At 43.3% G+C, this 23,893-nt stretch overlaps 1 protein-coding gene across 6 annotated transcripts; it reads left to right on the top strand.

The window, feature by feature from the left end:
- On the top strand, positions 1–22,674 carry PCMTD2 (protein-L-isoaspartate (D-aspartate) O-methyltransferase domain containing 2). Of its 6 annotated transcripts, none has more exons than XM_072801855.1 (8): positions 1–113; positions 1,147–1,211; positions 5,046–5,376; positions 8,717–8,819; positions 9,756–9,927; positions 16,926–17,049; positions 19,779–20,151; positions 21,637–22,674. In XM_072801855.1, exons 3-8 carry the CDS (start codon positions 5,070–5,072, stop codon positions 21,680–21,682), a joined length of 1,125 nt encoding a protein of 374 aa, XP_072657956.1. In that variant the 5' UTR covers positions 1–113; positions 1,147–1,211; positions 5,046–5,069; the 3' UTR covers positions 21,683–22,674. The 6 variants fall into 6 exon arrangements, with proteins under 6 accessions (XP_072657956.1, XP_072657962.1, XP_072657959.1 ...); XM_072801858.1 differs by having other exon boundaries at positions 90–182; XM_072801856.1 differs by lacking the exon at positions 1–113 and adding an exon at positions 531–802.
- Positions 22,675–23,893: the final 1,219 nt, after the last annotated feature.

Here is a 23,893-nt window from a genome sequence, read left to right on the forward strand (position 1 = left end):
CAGTGGGGCGGCGGATGTTTACGGCGGCGGCGGTCGGGGCGGCGGACGGGCGAGGGGCGCCGAGGAGCTGCAGGTCGCGGCCGGGCGGCCCGGTCTCGCGGCCCAGCCCGGAGGTAGAGCCGCCGCCGCCGGCCTCGGCCCGGCCTGCGGGGGCGGCGGCGTCTCCCGGACCCCTCCCTCCCGTGCGTCCTCCCCTCCCCCGGCCCCGCGCGCCCGCAGCCCCTCCGCGGGCGCCCTCGTCCCCTCCCCGCCCCTTCTCTCCCCTCCTCCCCCCTCCTCCCCCCTCCCCTCCCCCCCAGCGGCCCTTAGCCGTCGCCCCTCCTCCCCCCTCCTCCCCGGGCTCCCCGCGCGCCTTCCCCCCCGGGTCGGCGACCTCTCCCGTCCCTGAGCTCCCCTCCCCCTTCCCTTCCCTCTTCACCCCTTCCCCTCCCTCTCCTCTCCCCTCCTCCCCTAACCTTCTCCCCTTCTCCTCCTCCTCCTCTCCCTCAACCCTCCCCTCCTTTCCCCTCCTCCTCCTCCCCCTCCCGCACCCCCCCACTCCCCCACCCCCCAACGCCTCGAGGTGTCGCTGTCCTCTGCTCCGCCCCGGGGTTGTCCCCTGCGCCCCGGGGTTTGCCCAGCAGCGGCGGGGCCTCCCGGGGTCTGTGTCCTGGTGCCCGGGGCTTACGCGATCCCGATCCGATCCCGATCCCGTGCTTGACTGCGGACGTGCAGCCAGGCCCTAGCTCACGGAGCAGGAAGGTGCGGGTCCGGGGGCGCCCGGGGGCTCAGCGCGCGGCCTCCCGCCCTGGATCTTGCAGTTGTGAGTCCTGCCGCGTGTTGGGTGTAGAGATTACTTAAAATTAAATCTCTGGAAAAGAAAAAAAAAAGGAAAAACCAACCCGAAACCAAAACAAAGCCTTCCACGCCTCGGGGATGCCTGGGGAGGCGGGGCCGCGGCTGACCTCGGGCCGACCTCGGGCGCCCACGGCCCTGACCTCGGGCCGACCTCGCGGAGCCGGGAGGAGGCCGCCTGGGCTGGGCCCCCGTTTTTCCCCCGTGGGATGTGCCTCCCGAGTTTGTGCGTGCTCGGTCGGCCCTCGAAGGGGTCTCCGCCTCCCCTTTATTCATCACAGGCCTGTAATGGTTTTCTTTTCTTTTTGGCAGAAGAGTGGCTGAAGTAACCAACTCCACTTGGGTGTCGAGTACACTGTCATTCAAGAATTAGTGAAGTAAGGTTCCTATAAACTCAGACCTTGTGGCTGTGCTTGTGACTCCGCTTTACAGGTGGAGGAGGGCACCTGCGCGGCGGGTCGGTGCCGAGGCCCCTGGACCCACTTCAGCTTGTCCCTGGCCTGGGACGTCCCGGGGGCGGGGGTGCTCGAGGCCGGGCCTGAGAACAGTTCAGGCCTTGAGTTCTAGGTGTCAGGAAGCTTTTCTGTGTTACGTAGAACTACTCTCACCTACCGTGTCTCACCGACCCAGCTTTTATCAGGTCCGGGAATGGTGTATGTATAGGTGGCTGCCTTTCAAGTATTTGAAAAAAAATCCCTCTACATGTGTTCCTTGCAGAGTTCTGGTTTTCAAGATGAGTCTGTTTCTTCTATTATTTTGCCGGCAGGAGGTGTGGCTTGGGTTCTGTTTTCTCCGGGCCTCCATCAGTTACCGGTGTGGTTGGACCGGCCCCTATTGTTAGGGTGGAAAGACAACTTTCAGCGACAACCATCAGGAAACTAAAAATAAATTAATAAATAAACAAACAAATAAATAATTGTTTATTATTCACAGAACCTGGAAATTTTACGGCATATGTGGGCCCACCAGTGAGGTGGAGGGCTGTGAAGAGAGCGCTCAGGGGAGCACAGGCCTGGGGTTCTGCTTGTATTGGGGTTGAGGGTGGGAGCCTAGGGCTTCTCAGGCTTGCTCTTTATTGGGGACTTAAAAGCAGAAGAGGGGATTTAAAGCATGGGTAGAGAAAAGACAAGTGTCCCAAAAAGTCTCTCATGGAAATCCTCTAAGATCTGATCTCAAACAAAGGACGCTCCAAAGGGAGGTGGCCTGACTCTTCATGGCGTTGAGTGGCAGGACACAAAGTATTTATTCCTCACCAATCAAAACTTGAGTCAGGCATTCGTGTTACAGAAAAGAGAAACCTTTCATGGCTTACGCTACAAGATCCTATTCCCCAGCTCATTTTCCACATGAAATTCCCTTGTGCATATTTCCCTTAAGTGATACTCAGCTTGGAACATGGCACTCCATGTTTGTCTGACAAACCCAGCGTAGGCTGGGGTCGCAAACACCCATTACGGATTCAGGCTGTACTGGCCCAGCTATAGCCTCCTTGGTTGGGTTGTCAATCATGAGGCCTTCCCATGCCCGCTGCTGCCCCTCCCCCCACACTGTGCTTGGCAGTTGGTTTTGGAAGGAGCAGTACGATAGTAAGGTGTCCTGTGGGCCAGTTACCCAGAGTGGTGAATTACATTGAGGTTTACAAAGTATAATCAAGTACAGCATCCAAAAATTATTTCCCATTACTTGGGACAATTGGATTTGACTAGATTAGATCCAGATTTGTTTTGGCAAGGATATCTTTTTTTTTTTTTTTTTTTAATTTTTTTTTATTTATTTATGATAGGCACACAGTGAGAGAGAGAGAGGCAGAGACACAGGCAGAGGGAGAAGCAGGCTCCATGCACCGGGAGCCCGATGTGGGACTCGATCCCGGGTCTCCAGGATCGCGCCCTGGGCCAAAGGCAGGCGCCAAACCGCTGCGCCACCCAGGGATCCCTGGCAAGGATATCTTTGAACCTGGGTGGGTCAGTAACAAGTAGTGATGGTGTTCAGTGTGAGGGAGTGATAGATGACCTGGCAAAGTTAATATTCTCAGACCCCGTAGATGGTGACACATCCTACCAATGGCAACAGAGAGGGTGACCATGTTGTTAATTAGTCTGTCATGTGGGGCAAAGATTACCAACATGTTACGTGTTACAGAAGGTTTTTCCTTTGGGAATTTTTAAAAGCTGCATTTGGTGTGGGGTAAAGAATGGAGGCCTTTGGCTAGACAGTCCTGGGTTTGAATTCTGGCTTTCCCTTCGCACAGGTGTGTGATCATGAGCAAAATAACTGCTTGGTCCCAATTTACCTCCATGACCTCCTGTGACTGGGAGATTGTAGCTCTTTTTACTAAAGTTCTAGCTTTTGGATATGAATAAACTTTCAAAGTGAGGTGGAGTTGAAAATAAGTGATAGATGACTTAGTAGAAAATAAAATTTATCCAATCTATAGTTAGTGTTCGCTTTCCAAAGATGGAATGATGGTATTGAGATGGGATGGTAGAGCATTATGCACATGAGATCCACCATGGAAGCTGTATGATTTCCAGGCCTTTTTGTAAATAGACCTTTAGACAGCGAACGCAACTCCACTTTTAAATGGTCACCTAAATGTAAGGTGACTGTCGGAGACTAAGAATGTAGACTGTAGCCTCAGAACTAAGTGGCTTATTGAAGATTAAAGTTGACTTCATTAGCACTTTGTCCCATCGGCTAAGTTAACTGGCTGTGGACCATAACCTAACAAGGGCTCTGAAACAACTTGATGAGGTGAAAATCTAGTAATTAGACCATCCTGGTGATTTGGAAAGCATATTACTCATCTCTAAAATCTTGATGAGAATGAACTGTTCAACCATGAAGCAGAAGAGCATTTATACTAAGCCCCACGTTTCACATATTTGTTATGAGAAGCTGAAGATTATCATGTGTTTTTATTCCTGGGAAAACCTCTCCCATCACAGTTGCCAGTAGTGTGTGTGGGGTATGTATATGGAATCTATTCCCCCAGGATTTATGATTCTTGTTCTGCTGTTTGAAATCCAGAGGATTGTGAGGGGGAACACAATGATAGACTTTGTAATAATAAATTATAGTACGTTATTATGGAAGTTCTGAATCCGAAAATGTGTCTGTCTTTGTGAAGCCTGGTGTTTCCTGGTTTTCCCAGCAATTTATATCAAGTGTTTTGTAAAACATTACCATTTTGTGTGAAGTAAAATCATTCTTTTGGAAAGAGTTACATGGGGTATGTATAAAATTGGAGAAGATATTTTTATGGTTCATGAAGATGAGGTCCCTGTGAATTAGTTGGAGGCACATTGTATGTTAGCATGTGGCTCAGAGGGCATCACATTGTTGCTTTTTCTTCTTGAAAGCAGTTGGGAAGAAGGTAAGCAATGTACCTTTTATTGTTAAAGAGGCAGAAAGATTGCATGACGTATACTTCCAAAGTGGGCGTAGGATTCTTGTAGCAGCTATAGCCTGGAAACAGATTTCGTATTTGTTACAAATAAAATGTCACCATTGGTCCTTTTGGGTAAGAGTTTTGTTAGTGGTGTTTTTGCCAGAAATTTGTATATCCAAGTGAACAGATTGGATGGATTCCTTGACCTGGTATTTATGTGTCTGTGAGGGCATAGAGTTGTCAGGTAAAATTTAGGACACCAGGTAAATGTGAAAATTAAATAGCGAATAATTTTATTGTTTGTTGTTTATCTTTATTTCATATTATTTTTCTTTTAAAGATTATTTATCAAAACTCATCTGTAGCATTTGAAATATTCAAAGAGAAGTTACACCATATGTATATTCTTTTTATGCTTATATCCATTGACTTTGCCGTACATGAATATATCCCTGTTGAGGCAGATTTATATTCAAGATAATTTTAATTCTAAATACCTGACTTCGTAGATTGACAACTTGTAGTAAAATACTGAATTCATACTTTAATGATGTTTTCAGTTGTCGAATATGCATTAGCTACCTCAAGTTCATTTGAATTCATTTGATATTATAAATTACAAGCTTACTTCTGGATGGAAATAATAGAATTTCATATTTAACTTTTTCCTTCTGAATTTGGGCAGGTGGGTGCTGACAAAATACATCCCATCTGTGATATTTTCAGAATTCAGAATTTGAAATTGGCATGTTACTAGAACTTTAACTGTTGTGCTCTTACCGTCGATGTAAATAGCTTTTTAAAACATTTTTAATTACAGTATTGCCTAAGCGTGATCTTGAAGATGGGAGGTGCTGTGAGTGCTGGTGAAGACAACGATGAGCTGATAGACAATCTGAAGGAAGCACAGTACATCCGGACCGAGCTAGTAGAGCAAGCTTTCCGAGCTATCGACCGCGCAGATTATTATCTTGAAGAATTTAAGGAAAACGCTTATAAAGACTTGGCGTGGAAGCATGGAAACATCCACCTCTCTGCCCCTTGCATCTACTCAGAAGTGATGGAAGCCCTCGACCTGCAGCCGGGGCTCTCCTTCTTAAACCTGGGCAGTGGCACGGGCTACCTCAGCTCGATGGTGGGGCTCATTCTAGGTAAATCTGTGGGGAGTGTGGGAGAGACGAGTCTGCTGGCAGTGTTTCCTCTGTAGGGACCTTGTCTCATTGCCCTTGGCCTTCTGAGCCGTGGTCTGGGTCTGGTATCGTTTATATGGAGTCATCGGTGGGCTGGTGAAGGGAGGGCTTCAGGTTTAGGAGGAGGGATTCCTCCACTGCCTGTGCAGCACACCCTCCTTCTGGACAACAGAGCACCTCAAGAATTATGTAAATTGGGGCTTTCCAGTGATTTTTTTGTTTAATACAATCACCCAGCCTGCCTTGTCACTCTTTCTGTAAACTAAGTTTAAAGTTCCCTGGAACTTAAAGGTCTTCCAGGCAGTGTAAATAAATTCCAGGGATGGAAAGAATTTCACAGTTTTTGCCTCTTTTCCCAAATAAGTTGTAAGGCTGCACATGGGAATTGGCTTTTTTTTTTTTTTTTGGAAATTCGCATTTTTGTTATTGAAACAACAGTACCAGACAATTGAGGGTTTAGGTGTCTGCTTTTAGAGTAGAGGTAGAACGGTTTTGCCAGAGGAGTAACAGGGGCTCACCTGTGCTTTAAAAGATTTCTCTCAAGAGGAAGCAGGGCTGGGACTGCTGCAGCATCTGTGAGAGAGGGTGGCATCCAGACCGCAGGTGCAGGTGCTAGATGTCCTGTTTTTAGTCGTCACCATGGATGCCACCACTTCGTTTCTTTATGGTTGTTAGAGAAAATCTTAACTGTAACAGTTGATTTTTTTGAGTATGGAATCAAATTTTTGGTTCTTTATAAGTTTGAAGACTTTGGTGAAGTTTTTAGACTGATCATGACTTTAGGCTATAGATTGTTATCCTCAAATATATAGGTTTATTTGTGTTTTGTTTTTTTAAAGCTAAATACTTTTTGAACTTAATTTGTCTTGGATTGAGACTGCTTTGGGAATAGCTCAGGTTATGTATCATTGTGGACTTAGGGAAGGGTGATTCCCTCCAGTGGGGCAGAGAAATTGGGGGAGCTAAGGATGAGATGCTGTTTTGGGGAGACTAGGTTAGAAATGCTATTGAAAAGAACTGAGATGCTCAGTTCTTACAGTAAATGTGAGGTGACCTGTTGGCACTTGACATTCCCTAGGAATTAGAAAGAAATGGCTTCTCTTCTCTGAGTCCCCTGTTTGCTGGGAATGTAATTAGCTGTTGAGATGGGGAGAGATCTAAAGGAAGGAAGGAAAACTTTTTGGGGGTTGCAGTGAATACTCTGTAATGCTGTGATGTATTTTAAGGAGGTGACTGGAGTTTCCTTTCCCGGGTAGACTTCTTGCATTTGCAGGGAGGAGGCTGCACGCGCTGGACTGGCGTCTCTGTCTGGATACCACATATTCTGGGCCACCCTCCCCCGTTTATTCCGCCTTCAGCATTGCTTCATGCACGTCACTCCAGAGCTGATGTGAGGCCTGGAGTCTGACTCTTTTTTGAACCCACCTGCCTTTCTGCCTGGCCCTGAACTTTATCCCTTTTGTGCCGCACACGGCTGACCTGAGAGTGCTATGAGATTAGGGAGTGGAGTGCCCTCCCTGGAGGGTGGGGGGGCACGGGGGCTTGTGGTATGGCTTCAGTGCCATGGGCCTCCTGTGTCAGTTCTGACTCTTCCCATGTGCTCCCTCCCCTCATAGTCCTCTTTTTATTGAGGTGCGTTGGGGGCTATGTGTTTTGCTCTATTTGGTGTTAACGCTTTTTGGGGATAGGAGCTGTGTTCTCTATTATTAGAATTAACTGCTTAATAGGTGTTGATAAAGGGTGAGGGGCTAATGAAACTATGATGACTGAGAAAGTAAAGGTGCTGCTAGCTAGAGAGCAGTGGGGATGAAAGTCAGGGACTTGACAGAGGGTCTTGAAGTTGGATAATTTGGATTTGATGTTGTAAATAGTGAAAATGTGACTTCTCAGGTAGGGTGTGTTTTAATCAGAGAATGTTTTAGCAGCAGGTGTGCCTTTGACAGATGTTGAGGGAAGAGAGCCCCAGATGAGTTGTCCAGGTGGTGGAGAGGGAAGCCTTGGCCTGGGGTGGCTGCTGTGCTGTCAGGGGACCAGGTAAGCCCAAGTGGCAAAATGTAAAGATACAGAAGCACAGATGGTTGCTTATTTTCTAGTATTTCTGTTGGACTGTAGGGTTAGGTGCTGCACTGTGACTTCAGTGTATCTGTCTAGTAAATAAGTTTTACTTGCCCTGTTGATTTTTACATGGAGATATTTAAAAATGGCTGTGTAAGTTAATCTGCAGTAAATGAACAAGTGTGAGGTGTGGAGCTTGGTGAATTGTTCTGTAAGTATTCACCTTCATACAAGCACCACCCAGAACGAAGTATGGAGTAGAATCAGCATCCCAGAAGCTCTCATGCTGCCCTTCTGCCTCCAGGGAGGAGAGCGCTGCTTTGTCCTCCATCATCACAAATAGGCATTGCCTGTTTTTGACCTTCATATAAATGGATTCCCACAACAAAGTGACTCATCTAAGCTGTGTTAGTAGATCTCATCCAGAGGCAGTTTTATATGGAGGGAACACCTTTATTGTTAAATGGGCTTGTAACTTTTCTCATCAATTTATTGCCGATTATTGATAAATTTCCTTAGATATAAAAAATGTTTCATTGTAACTTGGCTATATTTTATTTCTTTTGTTTAAATTTTTTTGAAGACCTTATTTATTTAAGAGAGAGAAAGTGTGTGCATGAGTGGGAGGGGGGCAGAGGGAGAGCAGGAGAGAGAATCTGCAGCGGACTCCAAGCTGAGTCTGAGCCTGACATGCGGCTTGAACCTGCGACTTTGAGATCATGACTTGAGCTGAAATCAAGAGTCGGACATTCAGTTGACTGAGCCACTCAGGAACCCCAGTTACAGTTTTCTTTTAATGATTATCAAAATAATTGTGTCCCTATTTGACTGTTTTAGTGACCTTTTGTGGAACATAGTCCTGAGTACAGTTTCATTTGGAAATACATTTTTCTTCTTCAATTTATTAGTAAGATCTTGAATTATTGGTTGTAGATCTTGGCTTTTTTATGTCTTCAAATAATTCTTTAACAGTTTGAGAGCCGCGTGACCCAGGCTTAGGAAAGCTGTGGAGTTGGTAATTTCAAAGAAACCAGTATTTACAGTGTGATGAGCATTGTGTACCCTGCATATTTAAAGATTAGCTTGAGTGATTTAGGTCTGATAACGTGGTTAGACCTCAAAAACTCGCGAATTTCTTCATGTAATTATACATGCTGAATCTGGTGCATTGCAGCTGATAAAATAGAAATAAAGAGTAAAATTCTTGCCCTAGTTCTAAAAGTTTTCTTATTCTGAAACATTTTAGGTCCTTTTGGTGTGAACCACGGGGTTGAACTCCATTCAGATGTAATAGAATATGCAAGGCAGAAGCTGGACTTCTTTATTAGAACCAGCGACAGCTTTGACAAGTAAGATCAAATACTACCCTTGGATTGCTGTGTGAATTACAATTTAAAATTTTTATTAGATGGGAGAAATAAATTTATTAGTGTTCATATACTAGCAAGCATGATTCAGCTTTGGCAGGAGAACCAGGGGTATATGCATAGCTGTTCTAATTATTTTTTAAATATTTTGTGCTTTTGAGGGCTTCAGGTTCTTTTTAACTATGATACCAGGGGAAGGTGATTTTTCACCAACATAATAAGAGAAGGAAATAGAATGTTCATTTTACTCAATTTTCATGTTTCCAACACAGGAAACATTTTATCACCTAATAGTTTCAAAAACAGAATTGTTGGATTTGTCTTTAAACAGTATATATAACTACCTCTTGCCATTTTTATTTAAGGCATTAAAATTCTTATTTTGGAGTTTAACATTTTTTAGAAATACCAAGTGTAGTCTTCTTTGATTTTACTTGTTTTTATATTTTATTTTTTTAAAGATTCATGTATTTATTAGAGAGTGTACGTGCACACAAGTGCAGGAGTGGGACAGAGGGAGAGGGAGAGAGAGAATCTCGGGAACTTCCTGCTGAGTGTGGAGCCCGATACAACACTGGGCTCGGTCTCATGACCCTGAGATCATGACCTGAGCTGAAAGAGTTGGGTGCTTAACTGGCTGAGCCACCCGGGTGCCCCTCATTTTACTTGTTTTTGGTAGATCTTAAGTAAGGTAATGATTTATAAAAAGAGAGCAAAGACAGTGATGATTGGAGGGTAGATGATTTAAGCCTGGATCATGTTTATGATGTTCACTTTCATAATAGGAAGTCTGGCTCTGTCAGTTATATCACTATTGGATTGTTCAAGGAGAACATAACCTGTGGTTAGTATAGATTTACTGTATAGACTTGCTACAGGTGATCTATTCAGTTATGGAAAATATTTTTTTGCTTTTAGATTTGACTTCTGTGAACCTTCCTTTGTTACTGGCAATTGCCTAGAGATTTCTCCAGATTGTTCTCAGTATGATCGTGTGTACTGTGGGGCTGGTGTGCAGAAAGAGCATGAAGAGTACATGAAGAGTCTTCTCAAAGTAGGAGGCATCCTTGTCATGCCACTGGAAGAGAAGGTCAGACCCCTGTCATAACTGACGCGCTTAACTGTTGGCCAAGGTCTGTGCCAAGAAGTTGACATACATTTTTCCTTGCTTTCCTCATGACCATCCCTCCCCCTCACAGATGAGGACATGGGCAGGGACAGGTCACACAGATACCCTCACTTGGGCCAGGGCACCCTGGAGCCCGTGTTGTAAAACCTACCCCTCACCCCCCTTCTGGCTCCTTATCTCTCCCCCTCTCTCTCCCACCTCCCTCCCTTCCCCCACAGCTGTTCTAGTATGGTTCTTCTATTGTTAGAATTACATATAAAAATCATGAGAGTAACTCTATTCTAATTGTTAAATTCTGTGACAGTGAGTGTTACACAGAAGTCCCTTCCTTAGGAGGGATCTCATCTCAGTCTGTTTGGTCATGCATGTTTCTGTATGTTGTTGCTATTGTGCTTCCTTGAGAAACACACGTTGTAATCAATAAGAAGATGAATCAGACCCGAATTGGTCATCAGGAATAATGTCTCCATCACAAAGAACTAGGGAAAAATGGAAGTGATAAAAATTAGGAGACTGTACATTTTTGTGTGATTTTCTGCAATTTAAAAATGTTACCATTTAATTTATTTTGTATAAAAAGTAATCATTCATTGTAGAAAATCCAGAACATATAAAATTGTTCACAATCCCCACCTTAAGCCATATTAGCATATGATTCTTATAGTTTGTACCCTTTTCCAAGAAGGTTTAGAACTTATGATGTTTTACTAAATTCATGAGATAATTTTCAGCCATGTGACATTCCAGGTCATCATTTTGAGTGCTTATATAGTATCCTGTGGGTTTGTTGACCATAGTGTGTCCTCTGGCTCCTGGAATTGCACGTGAGGCTGCATGTGTCATGTTCTGTTACTTACTGTTACATGCAGGCAGTAGTGAATATCACTAAGGAAAGCAATATTTTTATCCATAAATATTTCAGTGTGTATCTATAAAAGATAAGGGCTCTATTTTTTAGATATCCCAAAACCATTATTAACCTAAAAAATTACCAGTCATTTCTTGGCTAGCTAGTGTTCAGATTTTCCTGATTGTCTCAAAATTTGTTTGAATAACTTATTTGAATGGGGCTCCATTTAAGATTGCAAGATGTCTTGCATTTCATTCATTGGTCCTTCTCTTTTTTTTTTTTTTAAAGATTTTATTATTATTTATTTTTTAAAGATTTTATTTATTTATTCACAAGAGATGCACAGAGGGAGAAAGAGAGGCAGAGACACAGGCAGAGGGAGAAGCAGGCTCCATGCAGGGAGCCCGACATGGGACTCTATCCGGGGTCTCCAAGGATCACGCCCTGGGCTGAAGGTGGCGCTAAACCGCTGAGCCCCCCCAGCTGCCCTAAAGATTTTATTTTTAAGTAATCTCTGCACCCAGCCTGGGGCTTGAACTCATGACCTGAAGAGCAACAGTTGCACACTTCACTCACTCACTGAGCCAGCCAGGAACCCTTGGCTTATATATCTCTTAAGTGTTTATAACTTCTCCTTTTTTTGTTCTTCACTTTTTCCTTACAATATACTTGTTGAAGAAATCAGGTCATTTGTCTTACAGAGTTTCCTATAGTCTGGATTTGGAGATTACACAGCCCTGTGGTGATGTTTTACATATTCTTTCTGTTCCCTATTTTCACTATAAATTGTTAGTTGGATCTAAAGACTTGCTTAGTTTCCAGTTTGACTTAATTTTGGGGGGGAGGAGGGGTGCAAGAATACTTACTTACCAGGTGTTACACCTCCATAAGAGGCATATCATGTCTGTTGTTTCTCTTTTCCCGACGCTGTCGGTGCTCTTGTGGTCCTGATCCATTATCTCATTAAGGGATGCAGAATAATACATTCTGATTCCGTCACTTCTCTTCATTTAGTACTTCAAATTATTTTTTCTTTTAATTTTAATTCCAGTATAGTTAACGTACAGTATTATATTTTAAATGTATAATACGCTGATTTAACACTTGGATATGTCACTCAGTGCTCATCAACATCCGTGTCCTCTGAACCCCCTTTACCTCTTTCCCTATCCCCCCCCCCACTCACTTCCTCTCTGGTGACTATGGGTTTGTTCTCTGTAGGTATATTTTTTTTGGTTTGTCTCTGTCTCTCTTTTTTTCCTTTGTTCATTTGTTGTGTTTTTAAAATTCCACATGTGAGTGAAACTAGTGCTATTTGTTTTTCTCTGACTGGCTTATTTTGCTTAACCTTATACCCTCTAGCTCCGTCCATGTTGTTGCAAGTGGCCAGATTTCATTCTTCTTTATGGCCAAATAATATTTCATTGTGTGTATACCCACACAGACACACACAGACACATACACACACGTCTTCTTTATCCATTTGTCGATCCTTGGACACTTGGGCTGCTTCCATATCATGGCTACTGTAGATAATGCTGTGATAAACATCAGGGTACACATATCCCTTTGAATTAGTGTTTTCATATTCTTTGGGTAAATACCTAGTGTAATTGCTGGGTCGCAGGGTAGCTCTATTTTTAACTTTTTGAGGAACCTCCACACTGTTTTCCAGAGTTTGCATTCCCACCAATGGTGCAGGAGAGTTCTTTTTTCTCTGCACCCTCACCAACATTTCTTTCCTGTGTTGTTGATTTTAGTCATTCCGACAGGTGTGAGGTGGATATCTCTGTGGGTTTTTTTGTTCTGTTTTGTTTAAGATTTATTTATTTTAGAGAGAGAGAGCATGAGAAGGAGGGGCAGAGGAGAGGAAGAGAGAATCTCACACAGACTCCGTGCTGAGTGAGGGCTCGATCTCATGACTCTGAGGCTATGACCTGAGTTGAAACCAAGAGTTGGATGCTCAACCGACTGAGCCACCCAGGCACCCCTCATTGTGCTTTTGATTCGCCTTTCTTTGATGATGAGTGATATTGAGCATCTTTTCACGTGAGTGTGGGCCATCTGGATTCTTCTTTGGAGAAATGTGTATACATGTCTTCTGCCCATTTTTAAATTGGATTGTTTAGTTTTTGGGTGTTGAGTTGTATAAGTTCTTCATATAATTTAGATACTAATCTTTTATAAGATATGTCATTTGTAATATCTTCCCCCACTCAGTAGGTTGTCTTTTAGCTTTGTTGGTTGTTTGCTGTGTAGACACTTTCTATTTTGATGTGATCTCAATAGTTTATTTTTGCTTCTGTTTCCCTTGCCTCAGGGGACCTATCCAGAAAAATGTTGATACAACTGTTGTCAGAGACATTACTGCCTGTACTCTCTTCTAGGATTTTTATGGTTTCAGGTATCATGTTTAGGTCCTTAATCTATTTCTTGTCTTTGTGTCATCTTCCCTTTCTTTCATCAGTATTTTATAATTTTCAAAGTAGAGGTGTTTCACCTCCTTTTTAAGTTTATGTCTAGATATTTCATTATTTTTGGTGCAATTGTAAATGGGATTGTTAATTTCTGTTTCTGCTGCATCATTATTAGTGTATAGAAATACAGTGGATTTCTGCACAATGATTTTGTATCCTGCCACTTTATATAGTACCTGGAATACTTAATGTAAAGAGAAACACTCGCATCAATTATTTGGTTACCCTAGGTATACTTTATAAGGAGAGGCTGGATAAATTCTGATTCTTAAGCTCTGTTTATCAGTTTCCTCAATAATCTGGTTCTCTAGCATCAGTTAAAGGTGGTGGATAGGAAGATTTTGTTTGATTTCTACTGGCGGTGTGAATTCACGGATATAGATTAATATTTTAATCATTGTATGATTCTTAATGAAGCTTAAGATTTCCTATCTTGGTCAGTAGGGCTCTTGGGCTCTGATATAACCTCAGTAGTTTTGTTACTTGCTGGTAAGAAAAGATGTTCCGCACTCATTTTGTGTATTTTGTACCACAAAATTATAATTAACCATTTTTGAGGATCCTTGTTAATTTTAAGTTCAGTGGGAAATAGTGTTTTTAGAGGGCAAAAGTGGGGCCTTTGTGGGAATCTGAGGCTGGGTTAGTCGGGTTAGTTTTTTCAGTGGAACTCTGGAGCTGGGAAGTCCACCCCCATATACACGCACACACACACATGTTTTTGTTGGTTTGGTTTTTGGACATGAAACACACCATGGGTTTATGTTGGTACTTGAGCTCAGATGCAGGACCAGAGGGTTTTTCTGACTTCTTCTGTCTTACAACAGCATCACTTTTGTCCCATACTGGAAGGCTGGGTCTCTCACTGCCCTCAGATTGCCCGGATATTCTCCTGGGGATGTACAAATTCATATGTTTTATTTATTTATTTTTAAAATATTTTATTTTATTTATTCATGAGAGACACAGAGAGAGAGGCAGAGACATAGGCAGAGAGAGAAGCAGGCTCCCTGCAGGGAGCCTGATGTGGGACTTGATCCCGGGACCCCGGGATCACACCCTGGGCCGAAGGCAGACGCACAGCCACTGAGCTACCCAGGCGTCCCAAATTTGTATGGTTTAAAGTCACTGGAAATAATGCTTCCCTGTGAGGTTACACTGCCAGCCTGACTTATAGCTTATTTGTTTTCAATGTTTAGGGACTTCCATTTTAGGTTTTATAACTTTGTGAGATATTTACAAAATTTCAAAATCTAAATAATGAATACTCACAGAATTTTTAGATGTATGTACCCTCCACTTTACCTGTAGGTAACCACTTTGTTTTTGGTCTGTCTGTTTGTTCAAATAATATATAAGCAAACACACTTTTTTTTTTTCAAACTTTACTTAAGTGGGGCTGCCTGGGTGTCTCAGCGGTTTAGTGCGGCCTTCAGCCCAGGGCGTGACCCTGGAGACCCAGGATCCAGTCCCACGTCAGGCTCCCTGCATGGAGCCTGCTTCTCCCTCTGCCTGTGTGTCTCTGCCTCTCTCTCTCCCTGTGTCTTTCGTGAATAAATAAAGTCTTAAAAAGAAACCCCAAAAACTTAAGTGAAGATATGCACGTTTTTTCCCATTCCGTGTATTCATCCAAACATACGAAGTAAAAACTGATAGTTTTATATGTCATTTATTGTTCATTTTAAGTATTTGATGTTTGGCATAAATAGAAATTCTTTTTTATGTCTATATTTTATTTATTTAAAAATGTTCTTTGTTGGTATATGAGAATGTGATTTTTTTGATGAGTATGTGGGTTCTTTCTACTCTTTTGCTGTTTATAAGTAGTGCTGCTTTGAAGAGGCTGTGCATAGACATGTTTGTGGATATTCTTAATCTTTGTCTACACCCATGACCTCTTTCAGGTGCAGTCCCAGAAGCAAAAGTGCTTGATTAGACTCTGTATTTTAACTTTCGCCTACTGCCTTTCCAGAGGCTTTGCTCTCAGCAGCACAGGACAGGAGTCATCCATACCCTTGCCGACAGCCAACAGCTTCTTGCTATCATTGTTGTAGATGGCAAGGCTAGATGTCCCCCTGTTTGCTCTTCTTTCTCAGAATATTGTTTTAAATATGTCTTTATTTAAATTGTTATTATTAGTTTTTAAAAGATTTATTTATTTGATACATATAGAAAGAGTCCCGGAGCAGACTCCCCACTGAGCGCAGAGCATGGAGCCAGATGCGGGGCATGATCCCACCACCTTGAGATCATGACCTGATCCGCAGTCAAGAGTTGGCCACTTAACCGACTGAGCCACCCAGGTGCCCCTTTACTTAACTTATTTTAGAAATCTTTGTTGTATCAGAAAAATAAGTCAGACACTTTATTGGAATTGTGTCATGTGTACATTAATTTGAGGATCATAGACATATTTTCAGTATCCATCTCCTTGTCTGGAACATGGAATATGGATTTATAGTTTTCCTTTAGGGTTCACACATTATTTATTGATGGTTTTTAAATATTTGATGTTTATTATAATTAGAACTTCAGCTTTAAAAAGATGTTTTTTAAAAAGAAGTTTTTGGGAGGGGGGTGCCTGGATGACTTAGTTGGTTAAGCATCTGCCTTCGGCTTCAGGTCATGATCTCAGAGTCCTGGACTTGAGCTCTGCTCCGTGGGGAGTCTGCTTCTCCCTCTCCTTCTCCCCCCACCACCCCACTCCCTCCCCCTGCCCGCTTGTACTTTCTTTTTCTGAAATGAATAAATAAAATCTTAAAAAAATGAATTAAAAAAATAGTTTTGCTGGTACACAAGAATGTGAGTGACTTACTGATGTTTATCTAGTATGTGGCTACTTTAATGCTTTCAGTTCTAAGATTCATGACATAGAATCATAGTTTTTAGAGGATTTGCTGGCTTAGGTATTTTTAGACAAGAATGTATAATCTTAACATGTCAAAGCCAAGCAAAAATAACACCGTGACCTGCTTGGGCCTTTCAGAAGCTGGCACCATCACACAGAACATATAAGAGGGCCATGTTGTCTGTCTAGGTTCTTTGGTACCCCTAATACTGTGACTTGTAAGAAATGTTTTGATGACCTTCACTGCCAGTCTTTGTGTTGTGGTGATGTCACATAGAAACTCACCCTCAAGGAAGTCACTGTGAAACTGCAGCAGTAGCTGCTGTTGGCTATGTGGTCACCTTGTTGCAAGAAGATTTTTTTGTTTCTGTCCTCCAGAAACAATAGCCTTGAGGTCCTTGCAGGTGATCCTGAATGTGAATGTCTTTAATGACTTTGACTTTAGAACACCTGCCAGCCCCTTACTGTTGGCACTGACTCTTGAGGAGAGCCCAGGGAAGTTGTCTCCTCTGATTGTCTCTTCTTATCCTTTGACTTCTTTTCTTTAACATACGCATTTCTTGTAAACAAATTAGGTCTGGAGGCTTTGAGCATATTCAGGCAAAATGTACTTGCAATAATATTAATACGTTATGTGTACTTCATGTCACATCACATGTGGGGCCACTTTTGTCAGGTTATTTCATAATTAGCGTATCTGTGTTTTTTTAGTTTGTATGTAGGAATGATTAAATATAAAGTAACAGTAGCCAGATCTTTGAATATTCTCATTTTCTCTCTGGGGCAGTTGACTAAGATAACACGAACCGGTCCTTCTGCTTGGGAAACCAAAAAGATTCTGGCTGTTTCTTTTGCTCCTCTAATCCAGCCTTGTCACTCAGAGTCTGGAAAATCAAGACTTGTCCAGTTACGTAAGTACAAAGACCCTTACTTATCTTTCAGATCTTTTAAAAAATCGCATTAGATTTGAAGAGAATGAAAAATTATAAGGAGCTGTAATGGGTTTTCAGCCTGTTTTAGGTTATTTTTGCCTTTTAAATCTGCAGGAATTATTGCTGGTCATGCCATTGAAAGCAGAAGACTCCCATGAGAGGGAGTTAATTCTGCTGTGTGGGGAGGTGTCACAGAGAGAGTGTGGTTCCAGCACCACTCAGCCAGAGGACTCAGAGTCATGGGAACCCTTTTCTCCTTGGGGCTGCCTTGTGGGGTACATGTTTCAGCGGGTCTGCAGTATGTGGTAGGAGGCTTACCCTGGAGCCTTACCTGGCTAGGCCGTGCCTTCAGCTCCTTCCAGATGTGGGCCCAGAAAGAGCGAAGAGCAGGGCCAGCATTTATCCAGATACTGTTTTGTAATTTAAATAGAAATTTACGCGGCAATGAGAATTGCAAATGATTTTATTTAAGGTAAAGCTGTTCAGCATGGATTCTGCATTCTAATCATTTAGAAAATTTGTAAAATGCATGAAAAGGGAAAAAAAATCACCACGATCTTACCACCCAAAGATAATACATGTTGGCAAATTCCTTCCAGTATTTTTTTTTTTTAATTTGTGAGGAATCATTTATTAGATAGTAATGCTCTGCCTTGGTCTCTGCTAAGTGGAGGTCACATGCTATATAGATGCGGTCTGTGAAATGTGGTAATGAGCAGCAGTGGAATACCGAAAGGGGCTGAGTGGGGCCAGGGAGCGTTTGACAGAGGATGGGACATTTTGGGTGAAAATGAAGTCTCTGAAGAGAGAAGAAAGGGAGAAAAGGCATGAGCAGAGGCTGATGGGGACTTTGCACATGCGCGCTCCATGGTGTGGTCCGGGTGGGGGTGTACAGGAGAAACTAGCCCACTATGTAGGTTAGACTTGAGTTTATCATGGAGGCTGTGGAAAGCCGCCAGATGTGTGGTGCTTCTGTCTTCTGGATGACCCTGGTGGCTGATTGGAGGGTGAATTTGTTGTGTTCCCTGGGAATCTCCCCAGGAGAAGCTAACATAGCTCGCAATCAGCCAGGGCGTGGCCTTGCAGAACACGGCCTGAGTGTCAGGAGGTGAGGCCATAGTCGGTGCATCCATGAGGCTTCTTGGGTGTTTGGTTGAAGACAAGCCTCTTGGTGTGAGCGCTTGATTGGGTCTGGGTGAGAGTTATGACAGCTCAGAGGGTAGTACCCCGAGATGCCAGCTTTGAGGCCAGAACTGTAGAGCAAATGCTGAATGATAAATAATCGTGATGTTGTTTATGGTTCCTGAGGTGAACAGTCCAGTTATTTGTAACTTTGTCTTCCTGGGCCAGAGTTTTCTAAAGTAGCAAAGTTGTGTCCGTGGAGGCAGTGGCAACTACGGGTGGAAGGGATTTTGGAGCAGGCACATAGGGTCTTTCTGAGGAAGGGTGTAGACCTAGGTAGATTTGGGTCCCAGGGACTAGATCAGAGCCTTGGGGGCCGCTTCCGAGTGTCTGTTACTAGAACCACAGCCTAGATGTCAAAGCAAGGATTGATAGGCACACAGTAGGGGAAATAGAATCAGCCCCTGAGGGAACATTATAGCTGAGGTGGAGGGAGAGCTGGCAGGAGAGAATTGGGCCAAGTCCGTTCCCTTCCAGCGGCACCTGGGGGAGAGCCAGAGAGGCCAGCATTTGGTGGCCGGAGGTCTGGCCACCCGTGAAGGAGTCGGTTCAACAGACTGAGGGGTGAGCAAGGAAAGGTGGGTGTAGTGAGCGGAGAGTCATGGTTGTGGTGTTGCGTCATGGGGCAAGTGCTGGAGCCTGTTTTGGACAACAAGGAGGAGATGGTTGAGCAGGAGAGGAGGCCTGGTGTGGACACAGGGAGAAGGTGCTGAGAGCCTGGGGCCCCGGTGCTTCCCAGGGCTCCTGTGGAACAGGGAGCATTGCACAGGATTCTGTGTAGGCCTCTCTGATATGTATTAACTGTTACAGTCAACCTACGAGTCCTCCCTGTATTGTACATGGTCTTCTTTTTGGGGAGAAGTTAGGTACTGGAGGGAAAAAAAGTGATGGTGGCTTTGAGTATACTGTATTTAACACACAACTCCTAATCCCTCCGCATTCAAGACAAAGCTCTTGTTGTCATGTGTGTACCACCTGCATTAAATTGAGCTGGACTTTAATCACCAGATTTTATTTTTCCTTAGTAGGCTTTGGAGTTTTTGTACTTATTAAAAATGTTTTGGATTTGCTTTTCTCTAATAAGAAAAAGGAACAAATACTCAATTTGTAAAGTACTGTGAAAATGTAAAGATAGATAAAAGAATTCTGGAGGCCTACGTTCTCTGTGTTCCCATTGGATGAGCTTGAACCCAGAATCGAGTACAGTAAACAGAGTCATGAACCTGGCTGTCCAGGAAGCAAAGTGCTGCAACCCATGGTTTTCTTCTGCTTCTGACTGATGAGACAAACGGCCTTTCTTCCTTTCCTCATTTAAGTTTGGGGTTAGTCTGTTTGAAAATCCCTTTTGAGAAGGACCACGTGCATACACGTTACAGCTGTGATTGACATTAGCCAGATGCTCCCCTGTGCCGGCGCTGTAAATAGCCCCGCGAATGGCAGTGACCGGTGGGCTCTCCAGAGTCAGGGCCCTGTCCTGTGTGGGTCGCTCACACATGAGGTTGACACTCTCCTCCTTTGCTCCACAGCGCCGCTGGCCGTGCGAAGCCTCCAGGACCTGGCTCGCATCGCCATCCGGGCCACCATTAAAAAGGTCATCCGTCAGGAGACCGTGAGCAGCGGCGGGAACGGACTGAAGAACACTCCCAGGGCCAAGCGCAGGAGAGTGCGCCGCCGCCGCATGGAGACCATCGTCTTTTTGGACAAAGAGGTATTTGCCAGTCGGATCTCCAGCCCCTCTGATGACAACAGCTGTGAGGACTTGGAAGAGGAACAGCGGGAGGAGGACAAGGCCCCGCCGGAAACGAAGCCAGCCCCGCCAGTGAACTTCCTGCGCGAGAAGGTCCTGAGCCTCCCCCTGCCCGATCCCCTAAAATACTACCTGCTGTACTACCGAGAGAAGTAAGTCTGCGGGCACCGATTGGAGGCAGAACCGAAGGCTGTGCCCCTCGCCCTCGCCGGGCCACGTGGGCACATGCTGTGGGGAAGGAGGTGCGGTCCTCTCCACCTTTCTGTTTTCAGTTTGTTCTTGGTTTTCCTCTAGAATTCCCACTCATTGGTATCATTTCAGCTAACATAATCTGACAAACACAAGGTGCATAGGAGAATGTTTTCTCAAAAGGGAGAGAATCTCCTGGAGAAGGGTGTTTGCTTTTTGCTCTGGTGAAACTCTGACCTCTGCGCGCAGAGACCGCTTTGGTGACCGTCTCCCACCCAAGACACACATGTCTGCGTTACTCATGAAGCAGTGAAGTTGAAAGTAACCTGTGTTGCTCATAAAATGTGAAAGAAAGCACAAGTTTGCAAGTGTGTAAAGTCTTTCCTGGGTGTGACACACCTGTGTCCAAGTTAGAACTTTATAGTACCAACCTCATAATTACTGGCGCTGAGCCCCACTCACCCTTTTAGTTCTCTGGAGCGGGGAAGATTATTGAAAAGCTCTCCTTTATTTTAAATGAATGTGATTAAATCTTAATGTGAGTTGTCGATTGTAATTTTAAAAGAAGGAAATTGTGATGGGGAGGAGGAATAAAAGTATCAAACTGCCAGATGTCTCTCTCGAATTCTGAAATAATCCAAGGAATATTTTCCTGACACCTTTTCTTACCTTTAGAAGAACGAGTGGCAGATAATTCCTTAGAATAGACTCAACAATGAAACAGGTGTTGTGTGTAATAAACTTTTACCCCAAGGGTAGGTAGGGATGACTGGTTGACCCAAGCTTGAATATGCTAATGGACACCTAAGGCATCTATGTGCTCCTTCCTCAAAACAGGTGGAAAGTATTCATTAAAAATGCAGGAACTGCATTGGGGACAATGTTACAGACAGCCTGTGCTTTTTTTAAACTTCAGTTGGCTATTTTTCTGTAATCACATTAGAGTACTGATTAATAGATTTTATCTTTTATAATTCTGGAGAAAAAGACGTGTTTTCTAATTTTTCTTAATAACAAATATGTGTATTTTAGTAGCTCCATTGCGTCAGAATAACGGTGACTTGTGAAGCCTACCTTCTCCAGGCCCTTCGGGTGGAGCACGGTCTGTGTTGACCAAGTTCTGGGTTAGAAGAGGAGGCCGCCTGTCAGTTAGATGGCAGGATGTTTTCAAGTTACATTGGTCATTCCAAAACATTGGTTCTTTTCAAACTCACATTTTGTACCCAAAGAAAAGAATGGTGTAAGACGTTAACAGGAAACTCAAACTCCGAGTGCTGATGTAGGGTCAGTCATGACTAGTTTTATCCCTTAGCCTCTTGGATGTTGCTGAGCTTGAGTGTCTCTCTGGTTTCACCAGCTGAACCGAGTTCTGGTTGTTTATTTATTTATTTAAAAAATTTTTAAACCTTTTCTTCTTTCTTAAGTAAGTGAATCATTTTTTTCCACAGGATACTGTGTGCATGCGTAGCTGGGAAAACATGTCTGCTGCCCTAGATTTGAAAATGTAATCCTTTGTAAAGACAGTTACCTCGTGGTCGTTTTTAACCTGGCTTTTAATTGAAGGTCAAGCATCCTTGTCTCAGAAGCGCATGGTTTATGTTTACTTGCGGTCACTTCTAGTGTGCACATCTTTGCTGACATCATTCTAATTGATATGTAGCAATCTCTGCAATACGTGGACATTTGGAGCATAATGTTAAATACATGATATTTGTGAAATCTGTTACACCAGGTGAGGTGGCTTGACTAAGTTTTTTAACTGTATATGGATTTTATTTTTTTTAAACCACATTTGCTTTTATGCTAGACTGTAAAAACTCTTCATAATGCATAAGACATGTTTTTCCCTGTATATGTCAAACCTTTCCTAACATTTGTGTTTGTATTTACATGTTGTCATTTTGTGATGTTTAAACCAGAATTTGGTTAAAAGTTTATATAGATATAATATATGTGAAATAGTTTGGTGTTTATCTTATACATGTAGAGAAGAATTATAAATGGGTTTTCCTGGGCTGAAGGGCCCCTCACCAGAGTCCAGTATGATGCACTACTACTACTATCTGTTTCCTGACAGATGTGTCGTCTGTAACCCCTATATTGTAAACCACATTCTAGACAACTGTTGACTTTTATGTTTTGAGAAGTATGTATTTCTGTATGTGATTTTTGTCTTGAAAGTAGTAAAGCCATAGACGTGCAAAGGAAATATCAAATGTATAAATATCAAAGTATGTAACGTAAAAATCAGCTGTGTATGTAAAAATGCTTTTGCCAGTCTGGGCCTTTTCAGGGAATTAATGCCAGAAATTTCAAACAAAGATTTCAGTGAGCAGATATACATTGGATAAATAGAAAGGGTATCAATAAACATAGTTACGGCACTTCAGCCTTCTTGGCATGGCTTGTGTTTCCTGTGTGGGATTGAAATTCTTGACTACATATTTTCCAAAAATCTTTAAAAATAAACTTTTTCTTTATTACAAGCTTGTGTTTTCTATCACTGTGTTATTGCCTCCTTCTGTACCATGCTGATATACTTAGGGAAGACACTTATTTTTTTTAAAGATTTATTTATTTATTTGAGAGAGAGAGGGCATGTACAAATGGGGGGAGGGGCGGAGGGAAGAGGGAAAGAATCCCATGAAGACTCCGTGCTGAGCATGGAGCCCGATGCGGGGCTCTGTCCCATGACCATGAGATCATGACCTGAGCTGAAATCAAGAGTCGGATGTTCAACCAGCTGTGTCACCCAGACGACATTATTTTTTAACTAACGCTTAGTTTGAACGGCAAAATGGAAAAGCGGTAGCTTGGACTCCATGAGACTACGTGTCTCAAGGATGTTTGTGGTTAGCTTTTGGCCACAATTTTCCTATTTTGTAAAAATGTTGAAAGATAATTGGGTAAATGGTAACATATCTTCCATGGTAGCAAGGGATGAGGGTTAGGGTGCTGGTGAGAATTTAGGTTTAGGGCTGGATTTAGGGGGTCAGGGACCAGGTGCCAGGGCCATGTGTTAGCCAGGATTTGGGGACAGAGTAAGGGGTAGTGTTGAGGATCAGACTGCTTGCTGATTGTTTTAATCCATTTGGACTGCTAAAACAACTTTTATTTTGGGTGGCAAAATAAAAAATACTGTTTATTAACAGTATAAATTCATTTCTCATAGCTGCTGAGGCGGGAAGTCTGAGATCAGAGTGCTGACGTGGTTGAGTGAGGGCCCTCTTCGTAGAGGCACATTTCCTTGTATCTTCACATGTAGGGAATGGCTTAGGGTCTCTTTAAATAGGGGGAAAATCCCATTCATGAGGACTCTACCCTCATCTCCTAATCACCTCCCAAAGGCATCCTGTTGTAACATCATATCAGGCATTAGGATTCCAACATGTGAATTTTGGGGGAACAAACATTCAGACCATAGCACTGGACCTTTTATATTGACCTTTACTCTTTTAAAAAAAGCTGTATTTTCCCAATCAAGGTACTGGAATGATGGGCTCTATTTCAGTTGGAGTTTACAAATTCTGACCCTAAATAAGCAGAACACTAAATTTCAGAGACTCCTTGGATTTGCCCTGAGGGGCTACACTGTGAGTGGGGTGTGTCCTGTGCTGCAGCCTAGCGGGGAGCAGGGTGCCCTGACCCTGGCTCTGACCCGAGGGAGAGCACGCATACCCCGGCCTCAGACTCAGTCCCACATCT

Source organism: Canis lupus, chromosome 26 (assembly GCF_048164855.1).
Source record: "Canis lupus baileyi chromosome 26, mCanLup2.hap1, whole genome shotgun sequence".
Taxonomy (NCBI): Eukaryota; Metazoa; Chordata; class Mammalia; order Carnivora; family Canidae; genus Canis; species Canis lupus.

What these genes read in the sequence shown, in the direction of transcription:
- PCMTD2 (XM_072801855.1), top strand. Translation starts at nt 5,070, where the DNA reads ATGGGAGGTGCTGTGAGTGCTGGTGAAGACAACGATGAGCTGATAGAC. An exon ending in TCATGCCACTGGAAGAGAAG is followed by an intron (nt 9,928 to 16,925) that starts GTCAGACCCCTG and finishes TCTCTGGGGCAG; the next exon opens with TTGACTAAGATAACACGAAC. An exon ending in ATCAAGACTTGTCCAGTTAC is followed by an intron (nt 17,050 to 19,778) that starts GTAAGTACAAAG and finishes TTTGCTCCACAG; the next exon opens with CGCCGCTGGCCGTGCGAAGC.